The 15437-nt window shown below is 49.7% G+C and overlaps 1 protein-coding gene across 1 annotated transcript in view; it reads left to right on the top strand.

Moving 5' to 3' along the window:
• The window catches only part of CHMP6 (charged multivesicular body protein 6), an 11635-nt gene extending 4433 nt beyond the window's left edge, over positions 1-7202 (top strand). Inside the window, exons 2-8 of the mRNA XM_026082008.1 lie at positions 4-151; positions 809-896; positions 1500-1586; positions 1705-1770; positions 2043-2123; positions 2821-2875; positions 4399-7202. Coding sequence (XP_025937793.1) covers positions 4-151; positions 809-896; positions 1500-1586; positions 1705-1770; positions 2043-2123; positions 2821-2875; positions 4399-4451 — 578 coding nt within the window. The 3' untranslated portion in view covers positions 4452-7202. The remainder of the gene's footprint in view (positions 1-3; positions 152-808; positions 897-1499; positions 1587-1704; positions 1771-2042; positions 2124-2820; positions 2876-4398) is intronic.
• The last annotated feature ends 8235 nt before the right edge of the window (positions 7203-15437 follow it).

Below are 15437 nucleotides of genomic sequence, written 5' to 3'. Positions count from 1 at the left end.
GAGCTCGGCTCGCGGTAGCTGAAGTCTCTCCCCTCCCTCAGCAACTGAAGCAGCAGCGGGATAAGCTGAAGCAGTACCAGAAGCGGATCAGCCTGCACCTGGAGAAAGAGCGAGCGCTCGCCAGGCAGCTGCTCAAAGAGGGCAAAAAGGAGTAAGTGAGGAGGTGTCGCCTCTGCGGAGCGGCTGGGTGCAAAAGCGGGACGGGGAGAGGAGGTAGCGTCTCTGCAGAATGAAAGGTCTGGTATTCAACTGTCTGCAAAGAAAGAGCTACTGARCCATAGCTATTAATGAGCTGTGGAGGCATGTGCAGATTATTCATTTAAGAATAATCAGTTCTAAAGCAGTGGGTTCTATATGTAGCATCAAGAGAAGGCTGCCTGTGTTCCCAGAGTGGGTTTTTTTTAAAACAGGCCTTCAAAAAGGAGTTATTTCCTTTCAGCCACAAAGTGTCGGTGGCACGTGTGGATGCCGTGTCCCTGGCCTGTTGTTATGTCTTGTTCTGTACGTGTATCATGAGCCTTTCRTAGCACAGGCTCTGTTTTGCATTGCTATTGCACATCTAGCGCAATGAAGCCCTAGTCTGTGATAAACATACCTAAATTTTCTGATACCAGATGGTGAATTTCTGATTAATTTGCTCATCCTTATTCTTCACAGGAGCAATTCAGAGTTTGCATTTAAATTGCACATCTTTCCTCCACACCCCCTTTGGAAGAACGAAACACAAACAAATATAATTTTGGTGCAGTCTTTTTAGGCTCATTGGCTTTATTCTATATTGAGTTTTCCTCCTCCTCCTTTCCTCCAGAAAAGCTATGCTCTTGCTAAAGAAGAAGCGTTACCAAGAGCAACTTCTAGATAAAACGGAAAACCAAATCAGCAACTTGGAACGGATGGTAAGCAAGAATCAGTGGCCTGTTAGCTGCACTTGGTATCAGTGTTCTTTTCGGATTGTGTGTTCCTTTTGATTCTATGGAATTGCATTTTAACTCTCATGTCCTAATTGAGGTTTAGTTATTCTGTCAGAAGTGCAGATGCCTCTGAAATCACAGTTACGCCATGACTCTTCCCTAAAGAATCAAGTAGTGAACATGTTTCGAGTCAGTAGTGCAGGTTTTGCACTACTGTGTCTTGTAAATCACTAAAACTTYAGTCACTGTGTCAAAAGGTGGAGTAGAAACTTCCTCGGGCTTGTCTCTCTACCTTGATTTTAGAAATGGATGTGTTCACTCTGGGGTGGCCATTGAACCCATGGCCTCAGCTTAGACTGTCAGCTAGGAAATCAGTTGAAGGCCTGTTGGATTTGCTTTTGCAGCTGCCTGAGTTAAGGGGGTTTTGTGCATGTTTCCCATTGAGCTGGCATGATTGGAGCCCCATTCCCTAGGAAAAGGGCTCTTGACCACCTGCTCCTTGCAGCTTCTCTGGGGATCTTGGAAATCTGTATCTGGCAAATGATGGGAACATGACAGCCTGTGATGCTTCCCTCCTTTCTGTTTCAGGTCCAAGATATTGAATTCACCCAGATTGAAATGAAGGTCATTGAGGGTCTGAAAATAGGCAATGAATGTCTGAACAAAATGCACCAGGTGTGTATGACCAAATGAGCTGAGTGCACTCTTGCCTTGGACTGGGCAGGGTCCTGGATGTTTGTACCTATCTCCCTGCAAACCTTACTTATGGATGGTTTTTGCCTCTTTTCTCCAGGTTATGTCAATAGAAGAAGTGGAAAGAATAATAGGTGAAACCCAAGATGCTGTGGAGTACCAGAGGGTACGTACTGTATGCATGAGTAGTTCTGGGCAGAGACAACCCGTCATACAGAATTTGTCCAGTGTGCCTTATGTTCCCTACCGTATTTAAGAGACAGTCAAATTGGAATTTGAATCTCAGTTCCCTGCAGGAAAATTAGGTTTGTTAATTTTGAGTGTTCCTTCAGCCCACATTTACACTGGTTTCCTTTGTGCGTCTGCCTTACTATAAGCCATAGAGCTTCTGTTGCTACACTGTTGTTGACTGGAATATATTTTTTCTCTCTTTTACAGCAAATAGATGAGATATTGGCTGGCAGCCTGACTGAAGAAGATGAAGATGCCATTTTAGAAGAATTAAACGCCATTACTCAGGTAGGACTAACCTGATGTTCTTGTAATTACTTTTAATCCACATTTCCAAGAAGCCGTTTTTAACAGGGGAGATGTTGTCTTTTTTCCCCACTATTGATAGTTTGTCTTTCTGCCAGAGATCCCATTCATACCTGTTTGTGCCCARTTCCTGCGTAATCAAAGATCAAGCTAATTGCTCTGCACTCAGGGGTCATTTTAAAAAAGGGGGCTATTTTTACGGGTTGTACCTAATTTGCTGTCTGCTACAGTCAGCTGATCTCTGGTCTTGCTGGATAACTAGTCCCCTTTACTAGATGAAGACTGTGAACGTCCTGGATCATGCTCAGATAAACACAAGTCAGTGTATGTTATCATGCCTGCCCATCTCTGTAGCGCCTGTGGCTCTTCCAAACACTGGCTTGGCTTCACTGTAGGAAATGTGCGGTCAGTGGAGACTGAGGTGGAGAGGATTTGCAACTAGCAATGCTTTGAGGGGTTTCACAGCTCATATGGAGTCCTATTAAGTCCCATTTAATAAAAGAAAAACGCCTTGCTCTCTTCCTGCAACTCTGGGGGCAGATGTCAGTTTGTATGTGAAATCTCTTGCATTGATACTCTGTTCCCCAAAAGTCTTTGCACAGAACTGTGGCACAGGGCTCTGTGACCACAGCCTGGCATGTGGGGTGTGTGTCATGTGTCATCTTTAATGTTCTTACAGGAACAGATCGAGCTTCCAGAAGTTCCTTCTGAGCCACTCCCAGAAGAGATTCCAGGTACACTTTCTTTGTATGCTCTGCAGCTTTGGCTTCTCATGCGTCTTCTCAGCTCTATGAAATAGTTTGAGACCCTCATTTACATAACTGTTGTCCTAGTAAATGTGAAGGGATCAACCTTTTGGTTTAAAGCAGTGTTGCTGTGGGTTGTAAAAGCTTCCTTCACACAAATTCAGCTGAACCTTTACCTTCAGGATCCTAGGCTCTAATCTCTTGCTCTGTTCGGTTGGTATCTAGTTATTTGTCTGAGTTTCCCACCTTTTGTTGCATCTGGTGGCCTTGAATCACGCTTTGTACATGCTGTGAGACTACCAGCTGCATTGGAATACCCCATGTATGTTCTACTATGAAGCTCCAAGGAGAACTTGTTCCTTCTTGTCTATCTGCTTGACATACAAACTGGTGCCCTGGATATCATCACAATGTATTGCTAATTAGGGAGGCTTTTTTTGTTACCACAGATATTAGCATTCACATTGCACAAAACTGGATTTCATTGAGGCTCATGACAACTCATAGCTCTCGTGACCTTGCTTCAACTAACTATAGTAATTTTGAACCAGTTGGATGAGAATCGCTGGAGTCCTGGAATTCCAGGACTGTGGGAGCATGTGCTCCACAGATCTGATGTGATGTGCTTGTTTGCTCCTGAGCAACCCAGAAATTCAGCTGCTGGGTTTGTGCAGCTAGATGCTAAGAAGGAAGCAGGAGAGAGAGTTGAGAACACAGARTGACCAAACAGGCACTGCTGGCCTGTAGCCTGGTGGGGAAGGAGCCTTCACAGCATGTTACCAGATGTTCTGTCCTCCCTGACGAACGGAAGATGTGCCTGCACTCGAGATGAAYGGTGAAGCAGGGCTGGACTCAGCTGGGTGCCGGAAGCCAAACTGGAAAAGGGTCCATCTCCTGGGACAACAGACACTGAGCCATCAGTGGCAGAAGCTGGATTTCTTTCATGCTCATGGAAGCCAGGAGCTATAAGAAGCCATTTCCTTTGTGTGAAATCTGTCCCGAAGAAATGTGGGATATTAGAAGGGGGGTTGTTTCTTTTTAGTCCTTGGTTAATAGTAAATATGGGTCAGATGTCCTGTCTGTACATTGATGGCAGGATGGCCAAAGAAAATATGAGCTGTCCTTGCTGCATGTAGCTGGTTGAGCCCCATTTAAATCCCTGTTAGTGGAACAAAGGGGTGAGTGGTGAAGCATGTCTCCCCTCTGCCCTCTGAAAAACTTCTTGCTCTTCTAGATCTGTGTCCTGTGCTGTGCTGTGCTGTGCTGGTGGCTTATTAAGGTTGTTGGGTACAATYTGAAAGTGTTCTTTGAGTGGTGTGGAGAAGAGGGCCATATTGGATACGTAGAATTATTTGTAATGAGCTTGTATTAGTTCAGTAACTTTCCAGGCGCTCCGCAAGCATTTGTTGCTTTGTGGAGAAGTGGAAYATGAGTCTTAGTTCTTTCACAGGCGATGACTCTGGAGATTCTTTGCATTCTGTTTCTGTAACAAGTTTCTCTTTCCTCCACAGAAGCATCACCCGTCAAGAACAGGCCAAAGCCAGAACTGGTGGCAGCATCTTAACTCCCACTTCTGGGGATTCCCCCACAAAACTTTCACCCAGGACAGTTTGCCATCCCAGCATGTGCTGGGACCAAGCAATGCCTTGGCAGCATCCCAGCTGTGCTGGGCGGATTGTGGAGCAGGATTCCCTGTGCAGGGTGGGGAACCTCAGCTGATTATTGCTCTTGTATCAAGATTATTTTCTAGTGCTTTCTTTTTTTGTAACTTAAATTCTAAACTCACTCAGCTGCGCTGTCTCGGGATTAAACAACAAGAACTCTAAAACTTCCAAATCCAAATACTCTCTTTAGGTTTGGTTTCAACTATAAATCTGCCTCTGCTCTGAGTGCACAGGAAGTCCTCCCCTTAGAGTGTTTGTGTGTTTATAAATGGCATCAGGCTTTATGAGAAAGAGCCACTGCACGCATGAGCCCTCCAGACCTTTCTGTTGCCTTCAGTCCTCTCGGTCCCTTTGCTTTTCTTTTCTGACTCTGTCTCGTGTCCTCATCTAAATCAGTGGCTGGCAGGTATGAGGACCTGTGAGGCACCATAAGGGCATGGGCAGAATGCAGTCAGGCTAAAAGAAGGCAACAAGTCTTGAGCTTCTGCAGGCCGTAACACTTGGTGCTACAGGTTGAAAACAGTTCTTCTCTGTCACCGTTGTATAAAACCAGTTTACATGTAAGGCTGTTCCTTTTGGGCTAAGCTCAGAGCGATTGCTTAACTTTACATTTGTCTGCAGCAGCACTGATGAAAGAAACAGTTCTCCGGTGTGAGGTGAAGAGCTGATCTACCACTGGGCATGAGTCAGAGACAGTCGTTAGGGAGAGCAAGGTCTGAATGGGAATCCTTATCTGTCTACGGTAATGCATGGTGCTGAGTGTAACAGCAGAGCTGAAGTTACAGAAATCTGACAAACCTCTTAAATTATAACAAGGACTCCACTGCCTATTTTATGAGCCCTGAGTCATCACTTAGTGGCTCTGCACCCTCATCAGAGTCAGAGTTCACCTCTGCAACGTTCAGGTGGACTGAGATCGATTCTGCTTCCAGTTGCCAGCTCTTGTTGTTTGATATTTCCTCGTAGTGTAGGAGACTGGAAAGGTCAGGCCAGGRTGAATGAGACTCATTCTGTACCAGATATGAAGTATGAAGCTTCTTAAATTAACACTCCAAAGACTGTTCAATAAGTAGTTAGGGGGGAAACTTTACTGTGGAGGACAGTTCTGTACTTAGCGTGGTTTAGAAGGACTTGGGTTGACATAGCTGATGAATTGTTTGGAAAATTGCCTGGCCAGCGAGGTGGCAGGCAGATTTAGCTGTTCTTGGAAGCAAGCTTATTTGCCAGCTTGCAGATGCTCTTCAGGACACTGCAGATCTTTATTTATTATATTTTTGAAGACACAACCCTTAATCCCTTCTTCTGCAACAGAGCAGAAGAAAGACCCAGAGGGTCCTTCAAGACTTTTAGTGACTGCCTTTGGGGTTATGTGATCTGGTGCTAGACAATAATAAATATTCCCAGACACAGTGCTGCTCTCCAACCAGTGGTGATGGGCCAGCAGCAAACATGTTTTTTCTTTTTTAAATCATTCTTTTATTTTTACCTATGTTTGTTAAGCTCCAAAGACTGGACTGGGCATCCAGGTCCTGCGGTGAGGGGCAGGATGCAGAGTGCGAGTCCTCAAGTGGCGTGCGCTTTGGAATTGCCCTRTTTTCGTTTCCACTGCACTAGCTCATAATTAATGTTTCTTAAAGCCACTGTTCCAGAGGCTTCAGACCTATCTCTGTTAATTAGTGTGCAACTTCAGAAAACAAGCTCAACTTTTTCTGAAATTGGCACAGTAGACTTAAAATGATAATTTCTGTGCCTATGTATTAAATGCACTAGTTACCTCAGTCAGTGTTTGGAACAGGCGTGTTACAACAACCGTTCATTCAGTTTTCACAGCTGAAGCTAAAATGGGACAGATCTGTATCCTATTTCACACCCTTGTGATTTTTTTTTCTTCAGGCGAGATTGTTGTTCCCCTTCTCTGCGTTACCACCTTGAATGTCGTGCAATACACACTTTTTCCACCAGAGAGAGCCTTGTCTTCATCAGCACAGTGGTGTCTTTAGCATTTTTGTGGAACGTTTTTCTTTCAGTCTCCTTTAGTCCCTTGCTAGCTTGGTGTCAACTTGTTTAATTTTACCCTATTTAATTTGTAATTCATAGGAGTGAATGCTGGACTCTCCCAATAAGGTCTTGAAGGGACCTGTCCTAGGAGCACAGCTTTTGCTGCTAGCACTTTGAGTAAACCCTATTAAATAGGGTTGGCACACATCCTCATGGATGAGGAAAGAGCATCACAGTCTGTGCCCCAGTTTTTTTTACACGAGCCTCCTGGCAACAAGGGAGACACAAGCCAACCATCCCAGGGGAAGTTGGGGTGACGCTGCGCCAAGCACCTGTAACTGCCAGCTGGGGAGCTGAATATCCCGGCACAGTCTGTGCTTTCTTGCTCAGTGCTTTCCTTGGGTGAAAGCTGTAGTCCGGAGAGGCAGCTGGGCTAGTGCTGAAGGGGTTAACGCAGCTCCTTGCATTCGTAACTGCAGTAAAGAGGCCGTGTGCTGACGTCCTAACAGGAAGGCTTGAAACAGGTTGCCAACAGCTTCCTCTTCTAATCCCTGTACCAAACAGATTGTACTGTGTCTCCTTGAGAGGAAAAGCCAGGGGTGGTGCGTGACCTCTATGGTGTGCTGTAACAATAAATATTTCTAATGGTTTCACCTATTTCTCTTTCAGCCTCGTATTTTCACAATAAATGTTTTGGATGGTCAAGGGTTGCCTTCCTCTCTCCACTTTCTCTCCCTACTCCTGGGAGAGATTTGGGCAGGGAGGATTCCGAACTGGTTCCTTGTGTGAGAAAATAACAATCCTGTTTGCGTAATGTGCTAGGATCCCTCTTCCGTTGGCACATTACAGCAGCAGTGACATGGCACTGTCTGGGAGCAAAATGCGCATGAGCTGGAGCTGTATGGAAAAGAGAAACTACGTTTACGTTATGCTGTTGCGGTGAAGGTGAAGCAAATCCTGTGTGCACCGTGTCTGTGCCTTCCCCTTGCTTGTCACCGGGGGGTCAGAAACAGCGTGGGCGCGCTGGGCCTACGGCTGCAGCATGCGTAAAATAACCTCCTAGCTCCCGGGAGAAACAGAGCCTTTCCTGGGGGACAGAAGTAATAGGGTGAATCCCAAGAAAAGGGGGGCTGTTTGGAAAGTCAGCAGTCCTGTTGCCTGTGTTTGTAATGACACCGAGCTGTTCTTTGCTGGAGGTATTCTGGAACCTTTAGAAACTGAGAAATAAATGGTCTGTGCCCTGAAGCTGGGCTCTAGTGAACTTGTGGCTCAGTCCGGATCGCAGTAGCGACAGTGTTGTCCTGCCGCTGCCTGGGCTGGGGTCTGGTTTTTTCCCCTCCCTCAGCGGTTTTTCTGTGTCCAGCCTGGTGGGATTCTCCAACGGCCTGAAGCAGCCCAGCAGGAGCCATCGTGTTCGTAGCRGTTACCTGTCTCCAGCCGGCCCGTGTCTGCAGCGCGCTGTTCTTAGGACCAGGTCCACCGTGCAGCGCTGTGTTCGCTCTCGCTCCTCAGTCCTAGGGAGAACGAAAATGCAGTGTGCCACCRGGGGTTGGGATAACAGGCCCTCTCCTAGTGACCTGTCCCATGTGTGCTTCCCATTCGAGCCACCAGCTGGTGTTTCCAGGATCCTTTGCTAGTTCCCCATTATTTTGGATTTACACTTCTTCTGGTGACCGAGGCAAGGGGGTGTTTCTGAGTCACTCCTACCTCAGCCAGCCAGTCCCTTTGCTGTAGCTCGGTCCCCTCTGCCTTCTCCCTGCAGGCTGAGACGCCTGGAGTTACTGCTTGGCTGGGACTGCAGCTGTGCGGTGTTTAATTAACACTCCCTTGTACTTGCTCAGCTGTGGAAGTGGGGTGGGAGCAGGCGCCCTGCAGTGCGAGCTGAGCGTGGAGCAGTTCCAGCTGTGTTTTAGTTGGCCAGATGTTCAGTTAAAGAAAGGAGTGTCCTTCCTCAAAGAAAGTCGTTGAGGCAACATGGCTTGTTGCTAATTAAACCCTCCGAATACAAGAGTCTCATGCTGCTTCCTCTGCCAACCCCACGCAGCATCCCTGGAGCCTTCCTCCCTCCGCTCCCTCGCCTGCGCCCGCTGCGGATGCCCGCGGCAGGGTGCCCCGCTGCCTGGCTGCTGCTCGGCGGCGGCACCACCACCACCATCGGAGGTTCTGGCCACCGGAACAATATCGCTTTAAACGTACCCGTTATAGACACGGCGCATGCAAAGGTGACAGTGAATTTCAGTCCCTTAACATTTACAGGAATAGGTGATTTGTCACTTCTATCGGAGCTGTTGCCTGAGTCTCTGTGGTATTTCAAATACACCAATCCGCGTGTGATCCAATCACCATGGCATTTAACGTGACTTGGGTGGAAATGTAAGCTCATCTGACCCCGCGCAGAAGTCAGGGGCTGGGGGAAGGGAGAAGCTCTGCGGGGAGACAATGCTGCCTTTTTCTCCTGTTTTCTCCGGAGAGAAAGTCTTTGTCCCGTGAGAGCTGTTGCTGCAGCCTGTCCTTTCCTGACTTCAGATCCACCCTCGCTCGGTGGAGCTCTGCCCCAGGCTCAGCCTCGGCGAGCAGGTGAATTCTGCCGYGGTACAGACTGTCCTCCTGCAAATGTCCCCGGGAATAATGTATGAGGCTGTGGGGGAGAGGGAATTACTGTGAACGTTATGCAAGCGGCATTGCCTTTAAATAGAACGTTATTCAATGTTGTCCACGAGGCAGCAGAGCGGCTGAACATCAGCTTCGTTCGTTAGCTTGGGCTCTGTTTTCTTCTTCTGAAATCCACCCCCTTGACGTTCTGGAAGTTGCCTCGAAGTTGTTTTGGGGCAAAGGCACCTTTGCCATCCCTTATGCCCTGAAAACCTCTTCCCCCTTCTCCGTTAAATCACCGCAGCCCTTTCGCTCTGCCTTTTAACTGAATTGTGTAACTCGCGGTGACGCCATGTCGGAGCCGCTGTAGTTTCTATGCCAACACAGCTGGATTTCTGTGCTGACTGGAGAGGCAGGAGGGGTTTTAGCCGTGCTGGAGGCTGACACGGCTGCAGACCCTACTCGTTCAAACGTCTCCTGAAACGCCTGCGCGCAATCCGACGAGATAAAAATCGCGGTGGCAGTGGATCCGCAGGCCTTTCTTCCGCAGCTGCCTCCGGTTGCTTTCTGGCCGCGGCGAGGCGGCCGGCGCTGCGCACGTGGCCCGCAGCTGCCGAGGGTTTGCGTCCATGTGCTGCAGCAGCTGGGGCGAGCCTGCGGCTGCGGCACGGCTCGGTGCTCCCATGGCAGCGGCTCCCTCTTCCCACCCTACCATTAGCTCACAGCGTTCTCTGTTCTCCACCCTCCTTGACAAACACTGAGTCAGGAACAGGCACTGTTTTGAAGAGGTTTGTAGGGGGTCTTCCATTCTCCTTTCTCCTCATCTTCGTCACGTCTCACCCCGCAAAAATCACTATTCGCTCCAAGATCTCCGTGCCCGGCCCACACTGGGGATGAGCGAAAGCGTCGGGGTGGTGCTTGTGCCGGTAGGTAGGACTGGTCATGTTTTGTTCTGCACTCAAAGCCCAGCAACCTCACCCCTCTCTGGGCTGTGCGCTCAGAAACACAGTCACATCAGCCGCTGCCTCCTTTCTTTTTCCCTGTTCATGTATTTTAAGTGCCCGGGTGTCACGCTGAGTCACCAGCTGGGAGATGGAAGAGGCTTTGGCAGAGAACGAGCCTGAGTTTTGATAGTTCAACTGTGGGAAAAATCAGTGCAATTTCCTAATTAAAGCAGTGATGGGAACAAAGCAGATTTGTTAGAGGGCTGCATGGCTGAGCTCAGGAATGTGACCTTTGCTGGCTCTTCGTACTATATGGGAGCTTTCAGTGTATGGCGGTGCTTGGCAGCGGCTGAAATGCTGCACTAGCAACTGCTCTCATGTAGGAGAGTCAGAACTTCGCCCTGTGAGTTTGCAGGGGAAGCCAGACCCGCTTCCAGATTGATTTCGAATCTGGAAAGAGTGTCGGGAAACCATCGTTGTCCCCAGGTTACTCTCTTTTGCTATTATTTCCCCCCAAACATATGCTTACTTACCTGTAAGTGAAATGTGTTTTTTCAATCTTAGGCGAAAGCGTGGACATATACTGTGTTTCTTCATAAAGCTGTCACTGCAAAGTAACTTACTGTCTTCAGCTGTCTGCTATCACCTGGCCAGATGTTGCCTGCAATATCTGCTTTTCTGAGCGTGTGCTTCCAGGAACAAAAAGGGCTGGCGCAGAAAGGCTGCCACTGGGCTGCACCCGAGTCTGAAGTGAGTCATGGCCTGCACAGCGCGCAGTCAGGAAGAGGAGGAAACAAGTGGAGACCAGTTCCAGGGATGTGCCTCTGCCTTTGAATCAGGAAGAGATGATGTTCCCCTGTGTGAGCTTGTCGGTACAGTAAAGCTGGAGATGCACGAGAGGGGCTAGATGGTCTTAAGACCGGAATAGTAGCGAGTCGAATTCAGTGGCACAATGTACAATGTACTCAAAACCCCGAGACCCAGAGTTTCTGCTGCAGTCCAGGAGCTTGCTGGACCTGTTTGAAGTGTCCGTAAGAAAGACAAATGTGATAAAGCATAGCTCGGGAGAGGCAGCGTGGCGTGAAGGCAGGTCAGCCCTCAGCTGGAGGCGGGCACGTCTGGGCATCTGCGCTCCGGAAGAAGGAGCTCCATGTGGAAGAGGCCTTGGGGAGGGCTGGAGGGTTGATCAGCTAAACAGGTGAGACCATCGTCTCAGAGATTTTGTCGTACCTTGTAGAGTGAAACTCTAAACTTAGCTGCTTTGGGTAGCAGGAGCAACACAAAGCTCCACGCAGGCCGTTTCCATACAGACATACCCTAAAAGAGCCTCTTCTCWTATCCTAGCAAAATGAAGGCCAAGTGTGCATATAGCTGCTATTAATAAACATCTCAGGAAGGTTAAATAGCAAGGATGGAAAGCACTAGCTAAGCTGAAAGTGCAAGAACAAATAAGTATCATGTAGCTGTAGGTAAAAGTAGGTTCAGGATGAGATTTCTGAGCCTCAGAGCAGGGAGGCATCTGAGTGGGTTTTGGGTAGAAAGTCCTGGCCTGGCCTCCCAAGCCAGCACTGACTCAGCTACTCGGAGTTTCCCGTGTTGGGCTGTGCTCCTCACACCGTAACAGAGAAGCAGTAGCTCAAAGAAAAACAAATGACCTTGGGCAGGGAGAGAGCAGGAGACGGAGCAGTGCCCTGGGAAGGGGGGCTGATTCAGTCCCTTCAGCCTCGTCTAGCTGAACCTATCTGCGAGCAGCCCRTCCAGAAGTGGTTGTTCCTTCTCAGTAAGGAAGATACCGTGCAGTGTGGGGAGGCAGCGYTGGGCCTCAGATGAATCCATTATACACCGTAATTAGTGATCCTGCCCAATGCATCAGCTGGAGACACTGCCCAGTACATTCCCCTAGTTTAATAACGTGATGCAAAATCCCATCATGCCAATTATGCAAATCACATAAACTATTCCTGTTACTCAGAAGTATCCCCAGAGAGCTCTTTAGCAATCTGTAGTTCAGCATTACTCACTCATAAAACTAAGAGCTGGGGTAAATCAGGAGTGAGAGGAGCTATGGCTGTTCAGCAGTCTGGGAGTGACAAGGAGGAAACACCAGCGTTGCTTTAGGTCTCCTTGGGAGCAAACGGCAGCTGCTTTCCAGTATGTTCCCCCAGGCTGGGGGTCTTAGCAGAGGCTGGGTTTGCTGTTCGCTTTGGAGCAGTTATTTGTTATCTCTGCCGAGCCTCCTCCGGCCCGCTTGGAAGGCAGAACTGACAGAGGTCTGTCTTGTTCTCCAGCACGCTCCTATGAGCCCGGCTCTTGTCCCTTTGCCCACCCTTCCCCGCCTACGAGCCAGTGAATTCCTCTCGCCATCCCACTCCATGCCTCCACTCCCTCCATCTTCTCAGCCCCATTCCAGCATTCCCTCTATCCACAGAGCTTTGTTCTCCCACCTACACCCTCTGTTCCTCCATCGTCTTGGTCTCCCCCCTGGGATGTCTCCTTCGGAGCCCAGCGGGAGAGCAGAGGCCCCTCCACGCGGGCTGCCCCCTGCCCGGCACATGCCATTCCTCCAAAAGCAGGCTGGGTCTGCCCTGCGCCTGCACGTTGCGGTCTGCCGAGCTGGCAGCGGAGCAAGCGGAGACACCGGGGAGGGGGCCGGGGGTCTGCAGGTGACACCGCGCGAGCAGGTCCCGTCCCCCCGGGAGGAGGAGGAGGAATGTGGGGGCTGCCTGGGCCAGGCTTCCAGCACACTGCRGTTTGTGCTAGCTTTATTTCAAACGCACACACACACGCTTTGGATTTGATTAATACAGGCAGAAAGACTGTCCCAACCACCTACAAACAAAACTCTGCCTTTTGCTTCCTACTCGCTTGGAGAAAAGCGAGAGCGGGTGTACGGCAGGTCCTGCAGCCCACCGTGTCCGGGGACACGCACGTACGTACGTACGTGCCGCTCGAGCTGTCCCATTAGCGCATCCCACATCCTCCACCAGCCTGCAGCTGGCTTCCTGGCTCTGTCACTCTTCTTTCTGCCATCAGCAAACCTGGTGATGAGAATCGATCCTGGCATCAGCTCGCAGTCCAGCACGGCCCGGCTGCCGTGCATCAGAAGAAAAGGGCACCAGTGACGAAGCCTGGGTGTCCGTCCTGACTGTCTCCTCCACGGCTTTGTCCCTTGTCGGAAGCAGGGCCGCGTGCTCTCTGCAGCATGGACTGTCTGCCCTCATGCCGCGTCTGGCTTCACGCTTCACACCCGCCGCTGCTCAAATGCAAAGAATAATACACATAAAGAGATGTATTACATTAGCGAGCAAAACAGTTCCTGGTATAGAAATACCTGGAAACAGGAACTTTCAGAGGAGGGAGACTTGTTTAGATACAGCTTCCAATGAGCCCAGGGAAAAGCTGCGCTCTCTGCCTTTCAGGATAACCTGGGGCAAGCTACTCCCCTCCTCTGTGCCTCAGTTTCCTCCTTTGTGAAACAGTACTGACCCGCTTGGAATATTCTCTGAGTTCTGCAAAGTGCTAGACAAGAGCTAGAAATCACTGTCACTGCTGTTTTAGCCTCTGCGCTGGATTTCACTGCTGCAGCTCCCACCCAGTAAAGTAAGAGCCTGAATTGTTCATCCTTTGCTAATCCTAAATCCATAGCTTCTACTTGGTTTGCAGTTTGTGCTTTGGGGGACTGGACTGGCTGAGAGTTGCTGACACGGGGGCGGAATCTCTGATTTTGTGACAACTTTTATGTCCTGACCCTGCAAAACAAAATGCATAAAAACTCAGGCGTTCCCTAAAGTAACACTGGCAAAAAAAGCAAGGAAGAGGYGCCTCTGCCCTCGGTGGAGCGGGATCGGACTCACCAGCGAGGCAACGGTGACGAGCGTGGCAGGCGGGCAGGAGAGCGGCTCGGAGGCCAGGGCTGGCGGTGGGACCTTAAAGCCTTGGAGGGGTTTCCTCCGTGCCGCAGGCTGCTCCCGGGGCCCTGCCCGCCCCGCTTGGCCGGGTTTGCAGTACTGTGTGGCCCCACAGGATGGCAGTGACTGTCCCTGCATGGCAGCGTCTGTCTGTCCCCGCACGGCGCTGGCAGTCGCTGGATGGCAGTGGCAGTCGCTGGAGAGCCGCTCCGCTGCTGGGCCGGCAGCTTGGCGTGAGCCCGAGCTCTGCTAAAGCCACTATCATACCCCTAATAGGACGTGAACGGCGAAATACATACGCTGAGACAGACGAACAGACTAATCCAGCGTTTCCTGGCAGCAGCAGCGAGAATCTGCGCAGCCTGGACAGCAGGGAGAGGTTTTGGATGGTCGAACGTYGGTCGCGCAACGTATCTCCCCATTGCTGCTGCCAGCAAAAGGCAGCTYGAAGGCCTGGGCTGGGGGGAATCTTTGCTGCAGGCAGATGGGAAACATTCGTAGATCATAAATACTGAAACACAAGTGAACCGAAGGAACAGGATTTTGATCTGAACAAGATTAACAAGGGAAAAACATGTCCTGCACTTGCAGCTCAGTTGTTTTTGCCCAAACCCATTAGGTTGATTCCCCAAAGTGACACATCAGATGTCAGAAAAATCACATTAAAATTATTGTAGAAATAAATAACTCTTGGCACAATACGGAGAGGATTCACGGCAGAATATGCACAGCAGCACATTTGGACTCTAATGGGGAAGCCATCTGCATGAGACAAAAAGTATGTAAATTTGCTGTTAATCTCATTAACAAGTTGACACTTGCAGGTATGTTACTGCCTTGTGCCATGCTATTTGGAGGATTAGTGAAGACTTTTTTTTTTTTCCCCTGAGGATCCTTTCATTTCTGTCCGTATCAAAAGGGAGGAAAAGAGCGTAGAAAAAGGCACTGGCTTGGTTGTAAAGGGAGCGGAGCAACCTCCACCTCTCCCCCTCCCTGCTGGTGACTGTGGGATAATCAGATAAGTCGCAGATGGAGAAGGCTCGTTAGGTCCAGTCCATCTGCCTGCAAAGGCAGCCTTGTTCCCCGATGTGTGTTCCTCATTCTCTGACATTATCCCTTCTCATTTTGAGGTGCTGACAGAGGAAGCAGTGACCGCCCGGCCCGGTTATTGGCTTCAGCTCACCTGCCTCCGGCAGTGGCCGGTGCTGGACCCTGAGTCTTGGCGAAAATGGTGCAGGGATTGTGTCAGTGGATCATCACAGATCGTTTTCTCACTCTATTTGGGCTGATGACGGCTCATGTTCTAAGGTATGAGGGCTTCTAGCGTGTTTTTTGTTATTTTCTCTGCTGTGTCACGGGTGTTTCTAAAGGACATGAGGATGCAGTAGCTCCCCGCCAACGTGCGGCAGGGCTCTCGCCTCCCGTAGCAGCCGCRCGGCCGTGC

The sequence above is a fragment of the Apteryx rowi genome, unplaced genomic scaffold, assembly GCF_003343035.1.
Source record: "Apteryx rowi isolate R43461 unplaced genomic scaffold, aptRow1 scaffold_564, whole genome shotgun sequence".
NCBI lineage: Eukaryota > Metazoa > Chordata > Aves > Apterygiformes > Apterygidae > Apteryx > Apteryx rowi.
Note: the sequence above shows the minus strand (reverse complement) of the source record. Positions and strands in the feature narration are given on the sequence as shown.